Source organism: Peromyscus leucopus, chromosome 13 (genome assembly GCF_004664715.2).
Source record: "Peromyscus leucopus breed LL Stock chromosome 13, UCI_PerLeu_2.1, whole genome shotgun sequence".
Classification (NCBI taxonomy): domain Eukaryota; kingdom Metazoa; phylum Chordata; class Mammalia; order Rodentia; family Cricetidae; genus Peromyscus; species Peromyscus leucopus.
In genome coordinates this window covers 7,477,013-7,494,729 of record NC_051074.1, presented here as the reverse complement: position 1 = coordinate 7,494,729, position 17,717 = coordinate 7,477,013, and the positions used below count along the sequence as shown (strand labels likewise).

General features: G+C 45.5%; 1 protein-coding gene across 7 annotated transcripts in view; it reads left to right on the top strand.

Annotated features, from left to right (window-relative positions):
• Window positions 1-15,180, top strand: part of Col6a3 (collagen type VI alpha 3 chain) — an 80,300-nt gene extending 65,120 nt beyond the window's left edge. For all 7 annotated transcript variants that reach the window (XM_037210091.1, XM_037210090.1, XM_028880374.2 and 4 more), the window contains 7 exons: window positions 300-998; window positions 2,233-2,335; window positions 3,502-4,154; window positions 6,028-6,291; window positions 7,493-7,591; window positions 13,512-13,676; window positions 14,420-15,180. In XM_037210091.1, coding sequence (XP_037065986.1) covers window positions 300-998; window positions 2,233-2,335; window positions 3,502-4,154; window positions 6,028-6,291; window positions 7,493-7,591; window positions 13,512-13,676; window positions 14,420-14,433 — 1,997 coding nt within the window. In that variant the 3' untranslated portion in view covers window positions 14,434-15,180. The remainder of the gene's footprint in view (window positions 1-299; window positions 999-2,232; window positions 2,336-3,501; window positions 4,155-6,027; window positions 6,292-7,492; window positions 7,592-13,511; window positions 13,677-14,419) is intronic.
• The last annotated feature ends 2,537 nt before the right edge of the window (window positions 15,181-17,717 follow it).

The window sequence follows — 17,717 nt, the reverse complement described above, 5'->3', positions numbered from 1 at the left end:
CAGAGCATTATGAAGACTTTAGGGTACTGACAAGTTTCATCTAGTGAAATAAAGGACAGAAACTTAGATCTGGCCACAATTAGGGCAGTGATGCATAGTCTTAGTATGTAGCCCAGGCTGCCCCAACCTGGTGATTCTTCTGTCTCAGCCTCCCAAGTGCCTAGATTATAGATGTGCACCACCCTTCCTAGCGAAGTTTCTATCTCACGTGACGACAGCAGTCACCTGACTCCCAGAAGGTGGGGATGCTGCGGGGACCACAAGATAAAAGGCCACCATGCTTTTTTTTTTTTTTCTAGACATTTGCAATATTGACCCATCCTGTGGATTTGGCAGCTGGCGGCCTTCCTTCAGGGACCGGAGGGCAGCAGGTAGCGATGTGGACATAGACCTGGCTTTCATCTTGGATAGCTCAGAGGCCACTACTCTGTTCCAGTTCAATGAGATGAAGAAGTACATAAGCTATGTGGTCAGGCAGCTGGACCTGAGTCCAGACCCCAAGGCCTCCCAGCACTTTGCCAGAGTGGCTGTTGTGCAGCAGGCGACCTACGAGTCTGTGGACAATGCCAGTGTGCCCCCCGTGAAGGTGGAATTCTCACTGACAGACTATGGTGCCAAGGAAAAGCTGCTGGACTTCCTTAGCAGGAGGATGACCCAGCTGCAGGGAACCATGGCCCTGGGCAATGCCATTGAGTACACCATAGAGAATGTCTTTGAAAGTGCACCAAACCCACGGGACCTCAAAATTGTGGTGCTGATGCTGACTGGTGATATGCAGAGGCAGCAGCTGGAGGAGGCCCAGAGAGTCATCCTGCAGGCTAAGTGCAAAGGTTACTTCTTCGTGGTTCTGGGCATTGGCAGGAAGGTGAACGTCAAGGAGGTGTACAGCTTTGCCAGTGAGCCCAATGATGTCTTCTTCAAACTTGTGGACAAATCAACGGAGCTCAACGAGGAGCCCCTGATGCGCTTTGGAAGGCTGCTGCCATCCTTTGTCAGCAGTAAGTATACTATTTGATTGTTAAATTTTTTTTACAACTTGTAAAGATGTCATATTGGTGGATGATCTTTTACTTCTCCTCATCCTGACCCATACACTGGTCACAAGGCCGGAAGAGTCACAGAAAAAACATATACACATCCATGTGCTGATGTGACCTTGTCCATTCATTCAACAAATATATATGTATTAATATAATATAAATATGTATGTATATATATTCATTCAACACACACGTGTATGTGTGTGTGTGCATGTGTGTGTATGTGACTACCCTGTGCCTTGAGTTAGGAGCTAGAGTCAAGAAGGCACACATAGGCACCATCCCTTGTCTCCCTTGCTCACTTATTCTGCCTTATTTGACTGGTACTTTCTATCCATGAGGCATTTGATGGTGTTCCAAAGAGTTCACAATTAGGGTTGCAATTGGACCAAACACACATTGACTACACATGACCTAGTATGCTGGTGTGCCATAAGGAAGTCTACCTTTTTGGGAGGATTGAGGGAAGCTTCTAGACGAGGTTGCATTGGTTTGGGATTTGCTGCCCAACCCATGCTGTCCTCTGGGTGGGACATACCCTCCCTCTCATTCCCTCCTTCATTATCGCAGTGGCTGCTCTGCATTTGTCTTCAAAACTAATTTCCAATAGTTCCCACCTTTGGACACTGGGACTTAGGGCATCAGTTATGTGGCTTATGGGTCATTTGTTTCTAGACCTGTGATCTCTGGAGACTGCATCCTCCATAGGGACAACCAGTTTGTTGTATTTGCCAGGGCCTGGCATGGTTCACAGTGAACCAGCACAGGCCACATATCAAACAAATGAAGGTGGCTTATAAATATAAGAAAACGTGTCCATGCTGAATATTCATCATTGAAGAGAAAGTCGAGGTCCATGAACAACATCCTACTCACATTCTGAAGGCCTGTTCCACAGAACATTTGGGGGGAAAGTGCGAAGCAAAGACAAGCCTCAGCTCTGCCCAGGGGTAAATAAGAGTGTACCCAAAAAAGCATCCACAGGACACTAGCAGAACTGGCTCATTTTTTGATGGTCATGTCTGGAACCTGTTATACTTTCTACTTAAAGCTGCGTTCTGTCCTGGTCCACTTTCTCACATTGAAGACATACTATTGTTAACTGAGTCATCCAAGTATTTGTGTAACCAGCCCATTGACACACTCATTTTAATTTCCATGATTCACATGAAACTTTTTTTCCCTCCTCTAGGTGAAAACGCATTTTACCTGCCTCCAGATATCAGGAAACAGTGTGATTGGTTCCAAGGGGACCAACCAGTGAAGAATGGTGTGAAATTTGGTCACAAGCATGTGTAAGTAATTATAATTGTTGTACCAAATACAGTGAGAGAATAACTGTAGAGGTTCTCCAACCAATCCAAAGCTTTGTGGATGGAGACACTGAAATATAGAAAATACGACTTTAAGTAATGTGAGGTCTTAAGCATTCTTTTGTATTGATTAACTTCTGCTGCATAACGAAGTACCCAGGACTTAGAGACTTAAAACAAAAATAATTTGCAATCCTGTGGGTTAGAAATTTCTCACTGGGTTCAGCTGGATGGTTTTTCTTTCTTTCTTTTTCTATGGGTCTCCTTTATGTTGATGATATGTTTCTCAGCAATGGACAGGCTGGTCTAGCCTGGTCTTAGATGGGAAGGTTCATCTCTGCTCCACATGACCTCTCTTCTTCCATTGTCCCAGCCTGGGCTTGTTCACAAACTGACAACGAGGGTTTTCACGAGAAAAGGATTAAGTATAAGGCCTCTTGAGATGGAAGCCAGTCCTAGCACATGGTACTTTAAACCATATCTTATGGGTCAAAATATGCCCAAGGGCTAGCCTAGATTAGAGTGAGTGTGGAGAGTGTGAACTGAGTTGAGGATCTGCTATATTGTACCACAGTTCTTTCCCTCTTCTTCCTCCCCCACTCCCCCTCTTCCTTTCTTTTTGACTTTTTTAAGACATGGTCATCTTGTGTAGGCCGTACTGGCCTGAGCATTTGTAGTCCAGGCTGATCTCAAACTCATAGCAATCCTCCTGTCTCATCTTTCCGGTGTTTTAGGATTACAAGTGTGAGCTACCTTACCTGATGAGTAGATACTTTATAGTGCCATTGAATAGTACTGATTTTGATATACATAACTCAATTAATTGTTTAAATTAGAACATTGCTAAACATTTATTCTACCTTTTATTTTCCACCTTTTATTATCAACTGATTTTCAATATCAGATTTATTTATAATAGATGTAATCATTTTGAATGATTCTATTTTATCTATTGTTCAACATTTTCTTAGTGGTAGATTCTAAAAGTAAGAAATGTAGTATATGCAATATTATATAAGATCTACAGAAACCAGTACCTGCATGTTGCTAAAACCACACATTTGCTGTAGATCATAGGGTTATGACTCTCTATTTCATATAACATGTGAAAGCTTGGGTATAGGTAATGCTTGATTTGTTTTTAACAGAAACAGTCCACATAGTGTTAATTCAAGTCATACGCCCAAAGTTGTGACCACAACGAAGCCAGCGACAACAACCAGACCAACAGCAATTGTAAATCTGCCACCTGCTAAGCCAGCCCCAGCTAGGCCAGCTCCTGCTCAGCTAGTCCCTGTTAAATCAGCCCCTGCTAAACCAGCAGCCCCTGCTAAGACAACCGCTGCTAAACCAGCAGCTCCTGCTAAACCACCCCCTCCTCAGCCAGCAGCCCCTGCTAAGGTAACCCCTCCTCAGCCAGCAGCCCCTGCTAAGCTAACCCCTCCTCAGCAAGCAGACTCTGCTAAGGCACCCCCTGCTAAACCAGTAGCTCCGGCTAAGCCAGCCCCTGCTCAACCAATGCATACTCAGCCAGCCCCAGCTCAGCCAGCCCCAGCTCAGCCAGTCCTTGCTAAACCAGCCGCTGTGAAGCCGGTCTCTGCCAACAAGCATGTGGCCGCCAAACCTGTGGCCACGAACACAGCCACAGTCAGACCTGCGGTAGCAGCGAAGCCAGCAGCGGCGAAGCCCGCGGCAGCGAGACCCCTTGCTACTGCTTCAAGGACAGTTGCTACGAAGCCAGAGACCGCCAGGCCACAGACCAAAGCAGCTGCCACCAAGCCAGCCACTACTAAGCCCCTGGGTAAGAAAACCTGCTCAGAGAACCATCTTTTGTGTATGAATTTACCCCTCCAACGACATGGCCCTGGAAGCCTGTTTCTGGGGTAGACTGCTGATCTGAGGTTGGCATAGCTAGATGATAGACTTTCGAAGATGCTAGCCATTACATAGGGTTGTCCACACATCCTTTTGTTTTTCTCTGTATTGTAAAGCAGTTTTTCCTGTTACAGCCTCCCAAGGCTGCTTGGGGTCCCGATGAAGACAACTCCTTCCTGTATTGCCATCCCTGCCTCCCTGGGATGTAGATGTCCTGTTTCTCTGGTTCTTCTAGTACGTCTTCCCTGTCTTCCACAGTGTTCCCTGAGCTTTAGGTGTAGAGGTTGTGTTGAAGATGCATTAGTTAGGGCTGGGTACCCCACTAGAAGCTGTTTCTGCATTTTGAGCAATTGTGACTTTTTCTGCAATAGTCTTTGTTGCAAAAAGAAGCATCGTTGATGACCTATAAAAGCTATACTTATCTGTGGGTATAAAGATGAGTATTTAGAATGCAGTTAGGAATCACACTGGTTTAGGGACATAGCAGTAGTAGAGTCTTCTCTGGGTCCCATGGCCTCACCACCCATGGGTAATTGGCCAGGGATCTGTCCAACGCTTGCTTTGACATTGCCATGTGATGCTGTTATCTACAAAGTTCAAGCTCGAGAACTATGTCATCGAGTTACACAAGAAACGTTCTGTAATGTTTTAAGTAAGTTTATGATTTTTGTGTTGGGTCACATCCATAGCTATCCTTGGTCGCATGTGGAATGTGGGCCATGAGTCGGACTTTCCTGACTCAGAGTGGAGGAGAAGGAAAAACCTGCTGCTGTCGCTCTGCTTGGGCAGCAGGGTGGCCATCTTTCCTTCCTTCCTTCCTTCCTTCCTTCCTTCCTTCCTTCCTTCCTTCCTTCCTTCCTTCCTTCCTTCCTCCCTCCCTCCCTCCCTCCCTCCCTCCCTCCCTCTTTCTCTCTCCCCCTCCCTTTCTCCCTTCTTTCTCTCTTTCTTTCTGGAACCAGACTTGCTCCCCTTATAATGTGACTTGGAACAATCTAAGCTGGAGCTGATATAATTAATCGCTTTGTTCCTTCCCAAATGATGTGGCCACAGAAAGGGGTCCCACACTGAGTTCTGTGGCAGTACTGGGGGTTAGTTCAGTAAAGTGAGAAATTACACCTCAGACACTCAGTTGTTCCTCAGAGGCTGACCAGCGTGCTTGTTCTGACGCAAGAAAAGCACATTTCCGACTTCATTAGTGAGGGATGGGTGAGTTAATGAGAGTTATTGTTACCTGCCTTTCAAAGTGGATGTAGGAAGATTCTACAGAAAGTCATATGCTATAAAAGAAGACAAATCTAGGACATACATGCTCTTGGAAAAAATAGAAACTGTCTTCATTTTAAGAGCAGAGGGAGAGCAGAGACTTCTTGACAACCAGTTCATGTCATAGCCTAAAACGTCATGACTTTCCATGTCTGAAATCCCAGGGTTGGTTTTGTAGTGCACACCTAACTTCCTGCTAGCATGCTGGAACTTACATTTCAAAGTATCATCTTAGGTGATTTTTGACAAGAAGATGAAAGCAGTTATTTCTGTACCTTGTTGATGAATGAGGGAGGGCTCTGTTACTATGTGGTAATAGGCCATGCAGCCTGATGGAGGATACGACCGATGAACGGGACATTAGTTCCCTTTCTTGGCAAGCTTTGTGACAGCTGTCTGCTAACATCTTCCAGACTCTTCTGAAGCTCCCGAGTGTGTGTGTGTGTGTGTGTGTGTGTGTGTGTGTGTGTGTGTGTGTGTGTTCCAGTCATGAGGAGTTTTACTTTGTAACTCTGCACTCTGCTCTGCTCTTTCAGCGAAAGTGTCCCGAGAAGTCCAGGTCTCTGAAGTCACGGAGAACAGTGCCAGACTCTACTGGGAGCGGCCTGAGCCCTCTGCTTCCTATTTTTATGACCTCACTGTAACCTCAGCCCATGACCAGTCGCTGGTCCTAAGACAAAACCTCACTGTCACTGACCGTGTCATCGGTGGCCTGCTGCCTGGACAGACGTACCACGTGGTTGTGGTCTGCTACCTGCAGTCTCACGTCAGAGGCATCTACCAAGGGAGTTTCAGTACAAGTAAGTGCCTGGCTGATTTGAGAGCGCGTGGTTCTTGATTTCTACATAGCATACCAAACAGCATGTAAAACAATGATGTACCGAGTCTATTCTGAGTCACCGACCCAATTAAAAAGGAAAAGCTCTCCATCCTTGGGTACTTAGGTTGCACCTTGCAAATCTAAAACACAGCAACAAGCATGGAAGATGGAGTTCCCTGTGCAGTATGCCCTCATCCTTGGCTCCTGGCATACTTTATGGGGGAGACCAGATTTGCTCTGCCTTGGCCCATCCCATCCAGGGCGGCACCTGGGGAAAGAGGGCTTGCATCCTGGCAGTGGAGATGGTGGGGTCTCTGTTGTCACTATCTGTCCCCGTTTCCAAGTTCAATGAATGGAAGTGAATCCTTAGGGAGCCAGGGAAGAGGCTGAGAACTCTCCATGTGCAGAGTCATGAGGTGTCTGGAGCTGTGGTGGGTAGGGCACCAGTCTCTCCCTCCCTGGCCCTACCGGCCTGTACTCCACTGGCTCGCACACTTGGCTCAGGCCTTCTCTCACATTCCTTTTCAGGAATTTCCTGTATTATTATTATTATTATTATTATTATTATTATTATTATTTTAGCTAGGTCTCTATGTCGCTTAGGCTGTCCTGAAAACTTTGGGTCCAAATGATCTCCCCACTTCACTTCCCATGTGACCCCAGCCACGCACACACCACCATGTTCTTCATTTCCAGTCCTTCTGAACCACCCACGAACATATTTCTCCTCTTTCCTAGTCTTTCTGGGTCCTCATCTCTTTATTCTTGACCCCTCTGCTCAAGGGTGTGGGCAGATCATCCTTAGTTCAGCATGGCTCAGATGGAGGAATCATTCTTGAAGAAAGGCATTCCCACCAGTAGCCTCAGGGAGTCTGAAGACCTGCCCAACTCCAGGACACCATTCTCCTGGGGCAGGGGATCCCTCTTACACACTTGCTAACAGGTGCATTTAACATGTGTATTGCAGCATCTTCTCCTGGGTTTCAACAGCACCCCATCACCTAAGAGGTTAATCCAGGAAGGGAAGTGTGCATCTGTGGTTTAGATTAATCCAGGAAGGGAAGTGTGCATCTGTGGCTTAGATTAATCCAGGAAGGGAAGTGTGCATCTGTGGCTTATCATTCCCCAGCCCTTTTTGTCTCTGAATCAACTACTAGTTGCTTGCATTTTTTTTCTTATAGAGAAAACTCAGGCTCCACCTCTTCAGCCAGCCCGACCAGCATCTAGTTCAACCATCAATCTAATGGTGAACACAGAACCATTGTTTCTCACTAAAACAGGTGAGTCATGGCAATAGTAGGCCCACTATGGGCTCTCCGAAAGTGTTCTCTCAGGAATTGCAAATCCTTTGAAATTGAGATCAACTGCCTGAGAGTGATTCACTCGACTTCCGGGGGGTAAGTTCCGAAGGGGCTCTCAGCTGCTGAGTTTCATCTCATTCTGCATATTGTCTGTTTCAAATGCATCGGAACTATGCTTGTTACCATACTGCTAGAGGAAGCTGGATGGAGCTGCTTCTGAGCCCGCGGGCAGCATGCATGTCTCCATTAGTCACTTCCTCTCTGTCTAGTGTTGAGACTAGGGTTGACCTGTGGTCTGTGGTGCTGCAAAGAATAGGGTTTCATCCACTCATTGAATTATCTATAAGAAACTGCTTAGGAAACACAAGACAACCGGATTAGACCCCACAGAACACGAGAATTCAGATGTGCTCCTGAAACGCCACATTCTGGCTTGGTCTTGTATACCACTCTCTTGGGTACCTGAGCACAGAGTGTGTCTATTAGCGACAGGCGTGTGACAGGCATGACTTATGTCCTTGGAATATGAGTCTGAGAACCTGCAACCCCTGAATTAGTTATTTTTCTGTTGCTGCGATAAGACACCATGACCAAGGCAACTAATGGAAGGAAGAGCTTATTTGGGGCTTACAGTTGCAGAGGAATAAGGGTCTTCTCATGATGGTGGAACAGAGGTAGAAGGCTGCAGGCAGCTGGAGTAGTGGACAGCCCATCTCTTGACCCACAAGCAGGAGGCTGAGAACTCACTGGGTTTGGTGGGAGGCTTTTAAAGCCTCAAAGCCTAGCCATGGCACACTTCCTCCAACAAGACCACACCTCCTAATCTTTCTCAAACAGTTCTACCAACTGGGGACTATCTTAGGTAGGGTTACTGTCGCTGTGATGAAACACCATGACCAAAAAGCAGCTCAGGGAGGAAAAGGTTTATTTGGTTTTACACTTCCAGATACTGTTCATCATCAAAGGAAGTCAGGACACGAACTCAAGCAGGGCCGGAACCCAGGGCAGGAGCGGATGTAGAGGCCATGGACGGGTGCTGCTTACTGGCTTGCTTCCATGGCTTGCTCAGCTGCTTTCTTATAGAACCCAGGACCACCAGCCCAGGGATGACACCACCCACCACACCCCATCAATCACTAATTAAGAAAATGCCCTACAGGCTTGTCCATGACCTGATCGTATGGAGACGTTTTCTTAATTGGGGTTTTCTCCTCTCAGACGGCTCTCGCCTGGGTCCAATTGTCGTTAAACTAGCCAGCACAGGAACCAATCGTTCCCACACATCAGCCAGTGGGAGCCGTTCTCATTCCAACCACCACTCCCCTGTAGCAGAAGGGAGGCTTGGCCATGAGCTTTGAGGAAGCGACTGCTGCAGCGGTCAGCGTATTTGACTTAAGATGGGTCAGTGAAGACGCCAGCGCTAACAGAACTCAATATCCCCAGAGGACTTAGGTATGGTGCTGTTTCATAGTCCTCCAAGTGCAAGCTTCTGCTTAGCCTGGAGACGGTTTGGTACTTTCTAGCCAGTCAGGAGGAACAGAGTGCCTCTCACCATGTGCTTTCCTCCCCCCGCTGTGAATCATTGTCCATAAGAAGCATTTGTAGCTGCCTTTGTAGCTGTGCTAGACTGAAGAACCACCTCCATCTTTTAATGGGCAAACGACGGTATGGTGTTCAGTGCCTCTACCCTTCCCAGGGAAAAGACTGGCTGGAAACTAGGGGATTTTCTCAATAGAAGTTTATGGAAACGAGGCAGGAATCCATACAGGTTGTGCCAATTAAATGGCTGAGAGATTGCATAAAACGCCTTGAAGACGTTTAATGCTATGATGTCGTCAACTCAAACTGGAAAACTGAAGTGGGTCGGTGCCGTGAGAGTTGGTTGGGGGAGGGGGAGGAGGAAGAGGAGAGAATGAACGTGAGTTTCCATACCCTTGACACTGCTGGTCGGCCGTTTCTGCTGCCCACACCAATGACTGCAGACAGACTTTTGTCTGCCACCCGACTCAGAGTCTATTCCGGTATGTTCTTAAGCTGCCCCGGTAAGGGCGCCCCAACAAGAGGACTGATCTCATAAAGAAGCCACATCTCTGTGGCTGGGGGTTCCCAGATTTTCCTTCAAGATACTGGTCACGGGGTCAGCCCTGACAACTGACCTTTGACCCACTAGAACCCATATAAACGTGGAAGGAGAGAACCTCGTCCACATTTTCCTTTGACTTCCGTCCTCCTGCCGTGGCACATCCCTCTCTCCTATCATACACACACACAACAAAAATAATAAATAAAGTTTAGGGGGAAAAAAGACCTGCCAAAGAAGACCCAGAATGCACTTCAAAGGCACAGAAAACTGTTGTGTTACCCACAATGCACTTCAAAGGCACAGGAAACTGTTTTATTCGACTCCCTCTTATTAGCTTTTGCCTCTTTGGATGTGGAAAAGACAAAAATTCTTGTTTCATTGGGAAAAGATGGCTTGGAGGAACTCCTAGATAGCAAGATTCAGGGATGGATTTGTTTCCTTTATGTGTATCTCAGAAGGATGAGACTGGATAAACAGTGTTTAGTTAGTGTAAACAAGATAATCCTTAAATACGAATCTGGGTCAGGCTGTTCTGTGTTTCAGTGTGGAGTTGCTGCTCTCAGATTTAGGGAAGCATTTTCCACTCAGATGTGCACCACTATGTGATAGAGAGGTGATGTTAGCTTTGTTTTTTAATGGAGCCCACGTCCCTGTCAAGGCTACAGAGCATTTGTTGCAGGTGATTCTGAAATCTGTCTTTGTCACACTGGTGGGTATGAAGCACCCAGCCTGAGGATGAAGGTGAGCATCCATGTCTGCTTGACATAGCCTCACAAGGAGAAGGGAGTCTGACTCCATGCTCTCCATCTATTTTTTTTTTTTTTTTTTTTTTTTTTTTGGTTTTTCGAGACAGGGTTTCTCTGTGTAGCTTTGCGCCTTTTCCTGGAACTCACTTGGTAGTCCAGGCTGGCCTCGAACTCACAGAGATCTGCCTGCCTTTGCCTCCCGAGTGCTGGGATTAAAGGCATGTGCCACCACTGCCCGGCTCCATGCCCTCCATCTAAATAAAGCCTGTCCCTTTGGTAGAGGACTGTGCCTCTGTAAGACCTTGCCTGAAGATGGAGGTCCATTCTGCTGATAGACCTATGGTGCCATCCATTACTTGCTTTTCAAGATTCTAGACTTTGAAATTACATTTGAGATGCTTAAAAATTGTATTTTTTAAAACCAAGCAAAACAAACCTCCCTTTAAGCCCCTACTCCACCTTTTGCTTTCTTCAGCTCTTAAATATCCCAGTGCAGCCACTTTAAAGTAGTACGGTTGGGGCCTGTTACGGGCACTTAGCAACCACTGAACAAATCCTTCGGTTTTAGCTCACTTGGGAAAGCATGGAGAGGCTGAGTGTGCAGTTGACAGCCACAGGCTTATTACTGCAAGGGCCATGCACTGGCTGTTAATTTTGGTTTTAGAACTTTGTAAGTAACTATTTTTTTCTCATCTCATTTTTGCCTGGTGAAGTCTTTGGGTGAATACTTTCTATGCATCTTACAGTTAAAGTGAAAGTTTCTAAACAAAGCAAGTCTAACTAAGAGCACTGATTCCTTTTCACTATTACCAAATGAACCACAAATCAACAGTTGAACCATGCTTGTGGAAGAGAAGTACAAATGGCAAAGCTAGCCAGCAGAACTCATTGTACGTTTGGTGTCCGTTGTTGGTATGACTGGGTCGGTTACACAAATGAATGGTTGTCCCATGCTCGCCAACATTTTATTGTTGTATTAATTCTAAGATACATATTTTTTTTCACATAGTATCACTTCTGACACCAAAATATGACTCACAGTTGATACATGCTGTGTTTTCTTTTTTGGTAGTGTTTTGTGTTGGTAGGATAGAAAGTAAATTTAATTCGGCAGTACACCATTTGGTTAGCCATATGCCACATGGATAGATTATCTACCTACCTACCTGTCTGTCTGTCTGTCTGTCTGTCCGTCCGTCCGCCCGCTCGCCCGCCCGCCCATCCATCCATCCATCCATCCATCCATCCCTCCCTCCATCCAACCATCTATCCATCCATCCATCTAGCTCTATCATCAATCACCTATCTATCCATCTATCACTAGCTATCTATATATCTCTACCATTAACCATCTATCAATCCATCTATCATCTCTCTATCCATCTATCATCTATCTGTCTATCTATCTATCTATCTATCTATCTATCTATCTATCTATCCATCCATCCATCCATTCATCTATCTTCTGTCTACCACTGATTGGCACAAGATGATGCAATGGGGAAATTCATGTCAATAACAACTTAAAGGGCTAAACCCTGCAAGTTGAGATAAATGGCACAAATGCTTGCTTTCCTTGGCTGTGCTCAAGGCTGTTGATCTCTTGGGAGACGGTGGCTTAACTGCTTGCAGTGTTTGACTTACAATGAAAGGAAGGACCCAAAACTCAGTCACAATCACACTGAAAACTGAAGTGAAACATTAAGCCCCAATCGTAGACATGGGGTTCTGACTTCAGCCTTGTAAATTTGGCAGACTCTTATATCAACACATCAACACGGCTGGTACCCAAGGTGATCAAATTCGTGTTCTTAAAACCATGGAACTGCCAAGGAATGCGTTTCCAGTTGTATTTGGAATACTTGACTGAGCCTCCTTGCTTGCTCAAGGAAGCCCTAACTACAGCAATCACATTCTGGTTTGTGCAGTGTTAGATGGAGGAGGCACTTGGCGGGGAGAGCTGCGTGTCAGGCTGGTAGTGGCTTGCACCAATATGCACAGTCTCTGCTCCAGGGCTTTTGTTGAAAGAAGGCTTAGCCTTCCAGACTTTGAGATTAAAGCACTTTACACGCACACATCATTTCCAGCAAACTCCAGAGTTTGCCAGAAAGTTCTGTACACGGAAGCCTCACTATTCTTGAACTGTAAACTTACCTCTGTAGGCATCTAGGGGATCTGGCTTTCCTTTGCAGCTGGGCTGCAAACCGTGAACTTCCTTAACTGGAGGAAAAAATCCTGTTCTCACACAGTCTTGCCTTGGAGTATTTCTGCTGTGGTGAGGAGTTTCATCTTCGAGTTAGTTTTATGTGAGGGGCCAGGAAAACACTTGGCTACACATGTGTGTGCATGTGCACACCTATCCTAAAAAACGTCTATTGAGGGCCTGGAGAGGAGGTCCAGGGGTTTAAAGTGGTTGCTGCTCTTGCAGAAGTCCAGAGTTCAGTTCCAGCATCCATGTCAGCCTACTCACAACTGCCTATGACTCCAGTTCCAGGGGGTCTGATGTAGCACGTACACACACACACACACACACACACACACACACACACACACAAAAAAAAAAAAAATAATAAAATAAAAGTTTAAAAAATACACCCATTTACATTCTACCAAAAATTTCAGTTTACTTTCTTTGTGGAATGTACAGTCTTACTTTTGAAGTACATTCTAACAGAATTTAATGCCATTTTACCAAGGAGCAGAAAAGCCTGTGGTCTGAAAATTCAGTTTCTTCTCTGAACCCTAAAGATAGAAAGAACTGGAAAGCAAATGGCTTGGAGAGTGAAATGGGGTGGGAGGAGGGGTTAGTCATTTTATTTTTGTTGTTCAATGATGGCTCATATTTGAGATTCTTGGTGTGATTTTATTTACTCTTTGTAAACCTGAGAGGGACCCTTATGTCAGTCAGTACAACAGTGAGGAAACAGGTGTGGCTAGGTTGAACTCTTCCCACCATGAAACCCCTCTTTACTGTAGCACTGAGATCAGCCCAGAGGCTCCCACACTGGCTCTGGAGCCTGAGCTGTTGACACAGTCCGATTGATGCTCCTTCCTCTTCTTGATATTATAGACATTTGTAAGCTGACCAAAGACGGTGGGACTTGTGATCAGTTTAAGTTACTATGGTACTACGACCTCAATGAGAGGGGCTGCAAGAGATTCTGGTATGGAGGTTGTGGGGGCAATGAGAACAGATTCAAGTCACAGGAAGAATGTGAAAAGATGTGCAGTCCTGGTAAGTGGTCATTCCCTTGTGTTTATTTTGCTCTTAGTAGAGATCCGGGTTAATAACCGCACCACTGAAAAATATTGAATTACAATGACTATGGAAAACCTGAATAAAGTTAAATTGTATCCTCAGATAAGATGTTCTTGTGAAACACTAAAAAGAGATACAATTTTTAATTTTACACACACACATATGAAATTAGTTTTTGGAATGATTGATTTGTGTCCTGAAAGCATAAGTGTATCTCTGGCAGTTAGGAAACACAGAGCCAAGTATATCAGAAATATTACCACATCCTTGTCTCTTTAGAAATGTCCACTGTACATGATTGTTAGAATAGAATAATGATCAATAACAAAACTAATGATAAACATTCACGTATTCACTTTAAACTAATTTTGCTTCCCATAAATAATCATGTTGACACTGGGGCTATCTGATCTCTGCATCATAGTGGGAATTCCTTAAGTAATGGCACAGGACCTGGGCTCAGAGTCGGGAGAGAGCCAGTGTACCAAGTGGAAGTAGGGCTGGGGCGCTGTCGGGGCGGGGTCCCATTTCAGACTGCCCAAACCTGAAGCCACGAAGGTCACAGGAACCAGTGAGGAGCGGGTAGAGACTGGAGGCAGTGGGCTCGTGCCGTGGTAAATGGTGTCTTTTATGTCTAGTGACTTCTCCTTTTCTTTTCTCTCTATTTCTTGCCTCACTCTTCTCTCCCTCTCTCTACACTCAATGCTTCCCACACCCAGATTTATCAGCCTGATCAGAACCTAAGCATGGCCTTCGGGCAACACGTACCTCTGGGAGAAGAAGGAGGCGGCCATTTCCAACTGTTTTTTTTTTAATAGAAGCTCTGGGTAAATGCCCCCAGCACGGTGCCTTTTCATGCTTTGATTGACACTCAACCTCGGGAGGAAAGCCTCTGCACGTGACCTGTCAATATGGTGCTAAAAGTGTCTGTGGACCCTGCTCTCCGTCTCCAGGCAGTTCTACCGAATACTTGGACCATTATGTAATAGCTAGCCACTGCTGGTGTTTATGTGAACATTCCTCTAAATTCAAATTCCCGCTGGAGTTTCATTCTAGGCCTGTGCCGGGCAAAGCGATGATATCTGGAACACAGCCCCAACGTCACAGCTGCTCTGTACATTTCTACTTGGTTCATCCCCCTGTAGCTGCATGGCTTAGATGGAGAAACAAGAGTCTAATGTTTTCATGGCCCTGAGTTCCTGGATTAGATTAAAAAATTTTTTTTTCTTCTAAATTCTCTGAAAAATGATCTTATTGGAAGAAATCAGACCCCCATTCATCTGTGTGCACTGTTGGGACAAATGCCCCTATTAAAGAATTCAAAGAAAGTTGCAATAGAGAATATTGTTGGCATTCCTCTAATGTGGGTTGTTTCTTTTGTTGTTGTTGTCTTGGAGTTTGGAGGTGGGATTTAATGTTTAAAATTTTAGGAAATTTATACAAAGAAACTTTTTAATAAAGTATATTGAATGTGTCATGGGTTTTGTGGTCTTGGTTCTCTTATTTCTATGGTGCTCATGGTCAAGATTCCCCCAAGGCCAAGGACTTTTGGCTCAGGCCCAGCCTATGGTTTTACTGGCAGGGACAGAAAACCCTATGGAAACGGGAGGCCAGTGGAGTTGGATATTCCACCCTTTTGTGGAATATCCAGGTGCACAGTGTTTATTACAGCCAGGCAGACCATACCATATATATTTTTTCTTTTTTTGTGGAATTTGGAGACAGGGTTTCTCTGTGTAGCCATGACTGTCTTGGAACTCATTCTGAAGACCAGGCTGGCCTTGAACTCACAGAGATCTTCCTGCCTCTGCCTCCTGAGTGCTGAGAGTAAAGGTGCATGCCACCCCCATTCAGCCTGTACTCTTGTTGGGTTGCCCTGGACTCTTTTTGACTCAAGAGAGGCCTGATGCTCATGCTGTCTTCTAACTTTTGGCTGACCCCAGAACCTCAGCTTCTGACCTCTACCGTGATTATTATTATTATTATTTTTTTTCCTACCCAACAATGGCTGAGATGAGTTGGTTCCCTTTGATTCTTGTTTCCCTGGAATCTCTAAGACAAAATACACTTTGTTGTTGATGTTTTTGTTTTTCCTGTTTAACAATCTTCCCGCCTTTCTTCAGAAAGTTCTCCCCTGGGGCTAGAGAGATGGCTCAGTGTTTGAGTGCACATGGACACTAACAACTGCCTGTAACTCTTGTTTGGTGGGGGTGGATGCCAATGCCGCCTTCTGGCCTCTGGGGGTACCAGGCATACACATACTGCGTAGACATACATAAGGGCAAAAGACCCATAAAGTAAAATGAAGCAGTTTCCCCTCCCCACTCTGCACACACACACATACACACACACACATACATACACACACACATACACACACACACACAACCACTACCACCTTCATCATCAACAACAACACTACAAGCAGATACACTCTCAGAGGGTACACAAAAAAATTCCCACTGGAGAAGAGACTATCTTTTTGAATAGAATGCCTCTACTCTGAGAGGTGCCTATAGTAGGCCCCAGATGGGATCTTATGCCTGAGCAGAACTGTTAAGGTAAAACTGATGTAGATCTGTAGAGAAGATGGAGAGGAGAGGGATAATGGGGTGTGCAGAGTCAGGACAGTTAGGGGAGACAGTAGCCTCAGGGACCCTTCTCAGAACACCTGCAAGATTCTCAAAGGAGATTTCTAAGTTCTCAGAGTGAGCAGACATTTTAGAAACAAGAGCAAGAACTGAGCTCTGCACTGATGTCACTGTGCAGACATGAGGGATGGCTTGGGTCAAGGAGAGTATTACTGGAAATTAATGATGCTCTTGGGAAGAACTGAGGGCTTCTTGGTCCAAGATGCTGAGGACTTGAGTTCATGTATATCTTGAGTCTAGATGACAAATGAACATCAGGGTAACTTCAGGGGAATTACAAAGCTTTGGAGACATTTCAAGAGCCCTCACAATCAGGTGGTCTGGAAGTCTATGCTGGATGGTTTTATGTCAACTTAACATGAACTAAAGTTATCAGAAAGGATTCACCTCAATTAAGAAAATACCTCCACAAGATCAGGTTGTAGTCAAACTTGTAGAGCATTTTCTTCGTGATTGATGGGGGGGGGGGTGCAACCCATTGTGTATGGAACCATCCTTGGGCTGGTGGTCCTGGGTTCTAAGGAAAGCAGGTTGAGCAAGCCAGTAAGCAACACCCCTCCATGGCCTCTGCATCAGCTCCTGCCTCCAGGTTCCTGCCCTGTTTGAGTTCCTGTCCTGACTTCCTTCCATGATGAACAGCAATATGAAGTGTAAGCCAAATAAATTCTTTCCTCCCCACGTTTATTTGGTCATGGTGTTTTGTTGCAGCAACAGAAGCCCTAACTAAGATAATGTCTAAACCAAGATATCAGCGGAACTGAGCTGCCTTTAAAACAGAAGGGAGACCTCCTCTTCCCTTGTCTCTCTTTGCCTTTCAAGGTTGCTATAGCCCTGGGCGTGCCTCAGCTAGCAGATGCTCCCCACCAGTCTCCTTCATAACCAGGGCTTCTTCTCATGTATCTCTGTCTTCACATGGCTGTCTTCTTATGAGAATGCCGGCCATATTGGACTAGGAGCCTCCATCCTCTGGTCCAACCTGAGCTCATCTAATGACTTCTGCAGTTACCCCACTTTCCAACAAAAACACATCTTGAGTGACTTGGGGGTCAGGAAATCATCTTTTCCATCAATCACAGTTTCAGCATCATCAATGTCTGCTCCCACCCCTAGGTGCTGATCTTTCTCATTGCTAGATGTCGGCTCCACCAACGAGACCACAGTGAGTCTTACTGTTCATTTGTTGTGACTGGTTACTGAAACCATCACGACTGAGTCTTAAGATGGGAATCTCCTATTTATTTTGAAGTTTGAATCTCAAATCCTAGATGAAGCCTTTCTGTCTTAGCCTTATACAGGCTCCACTCCCCCAGGACAAGCTCAGCTCCTGGCTCTGGGTGAAACTCGAGTGGAAAACCTATGACCTGAC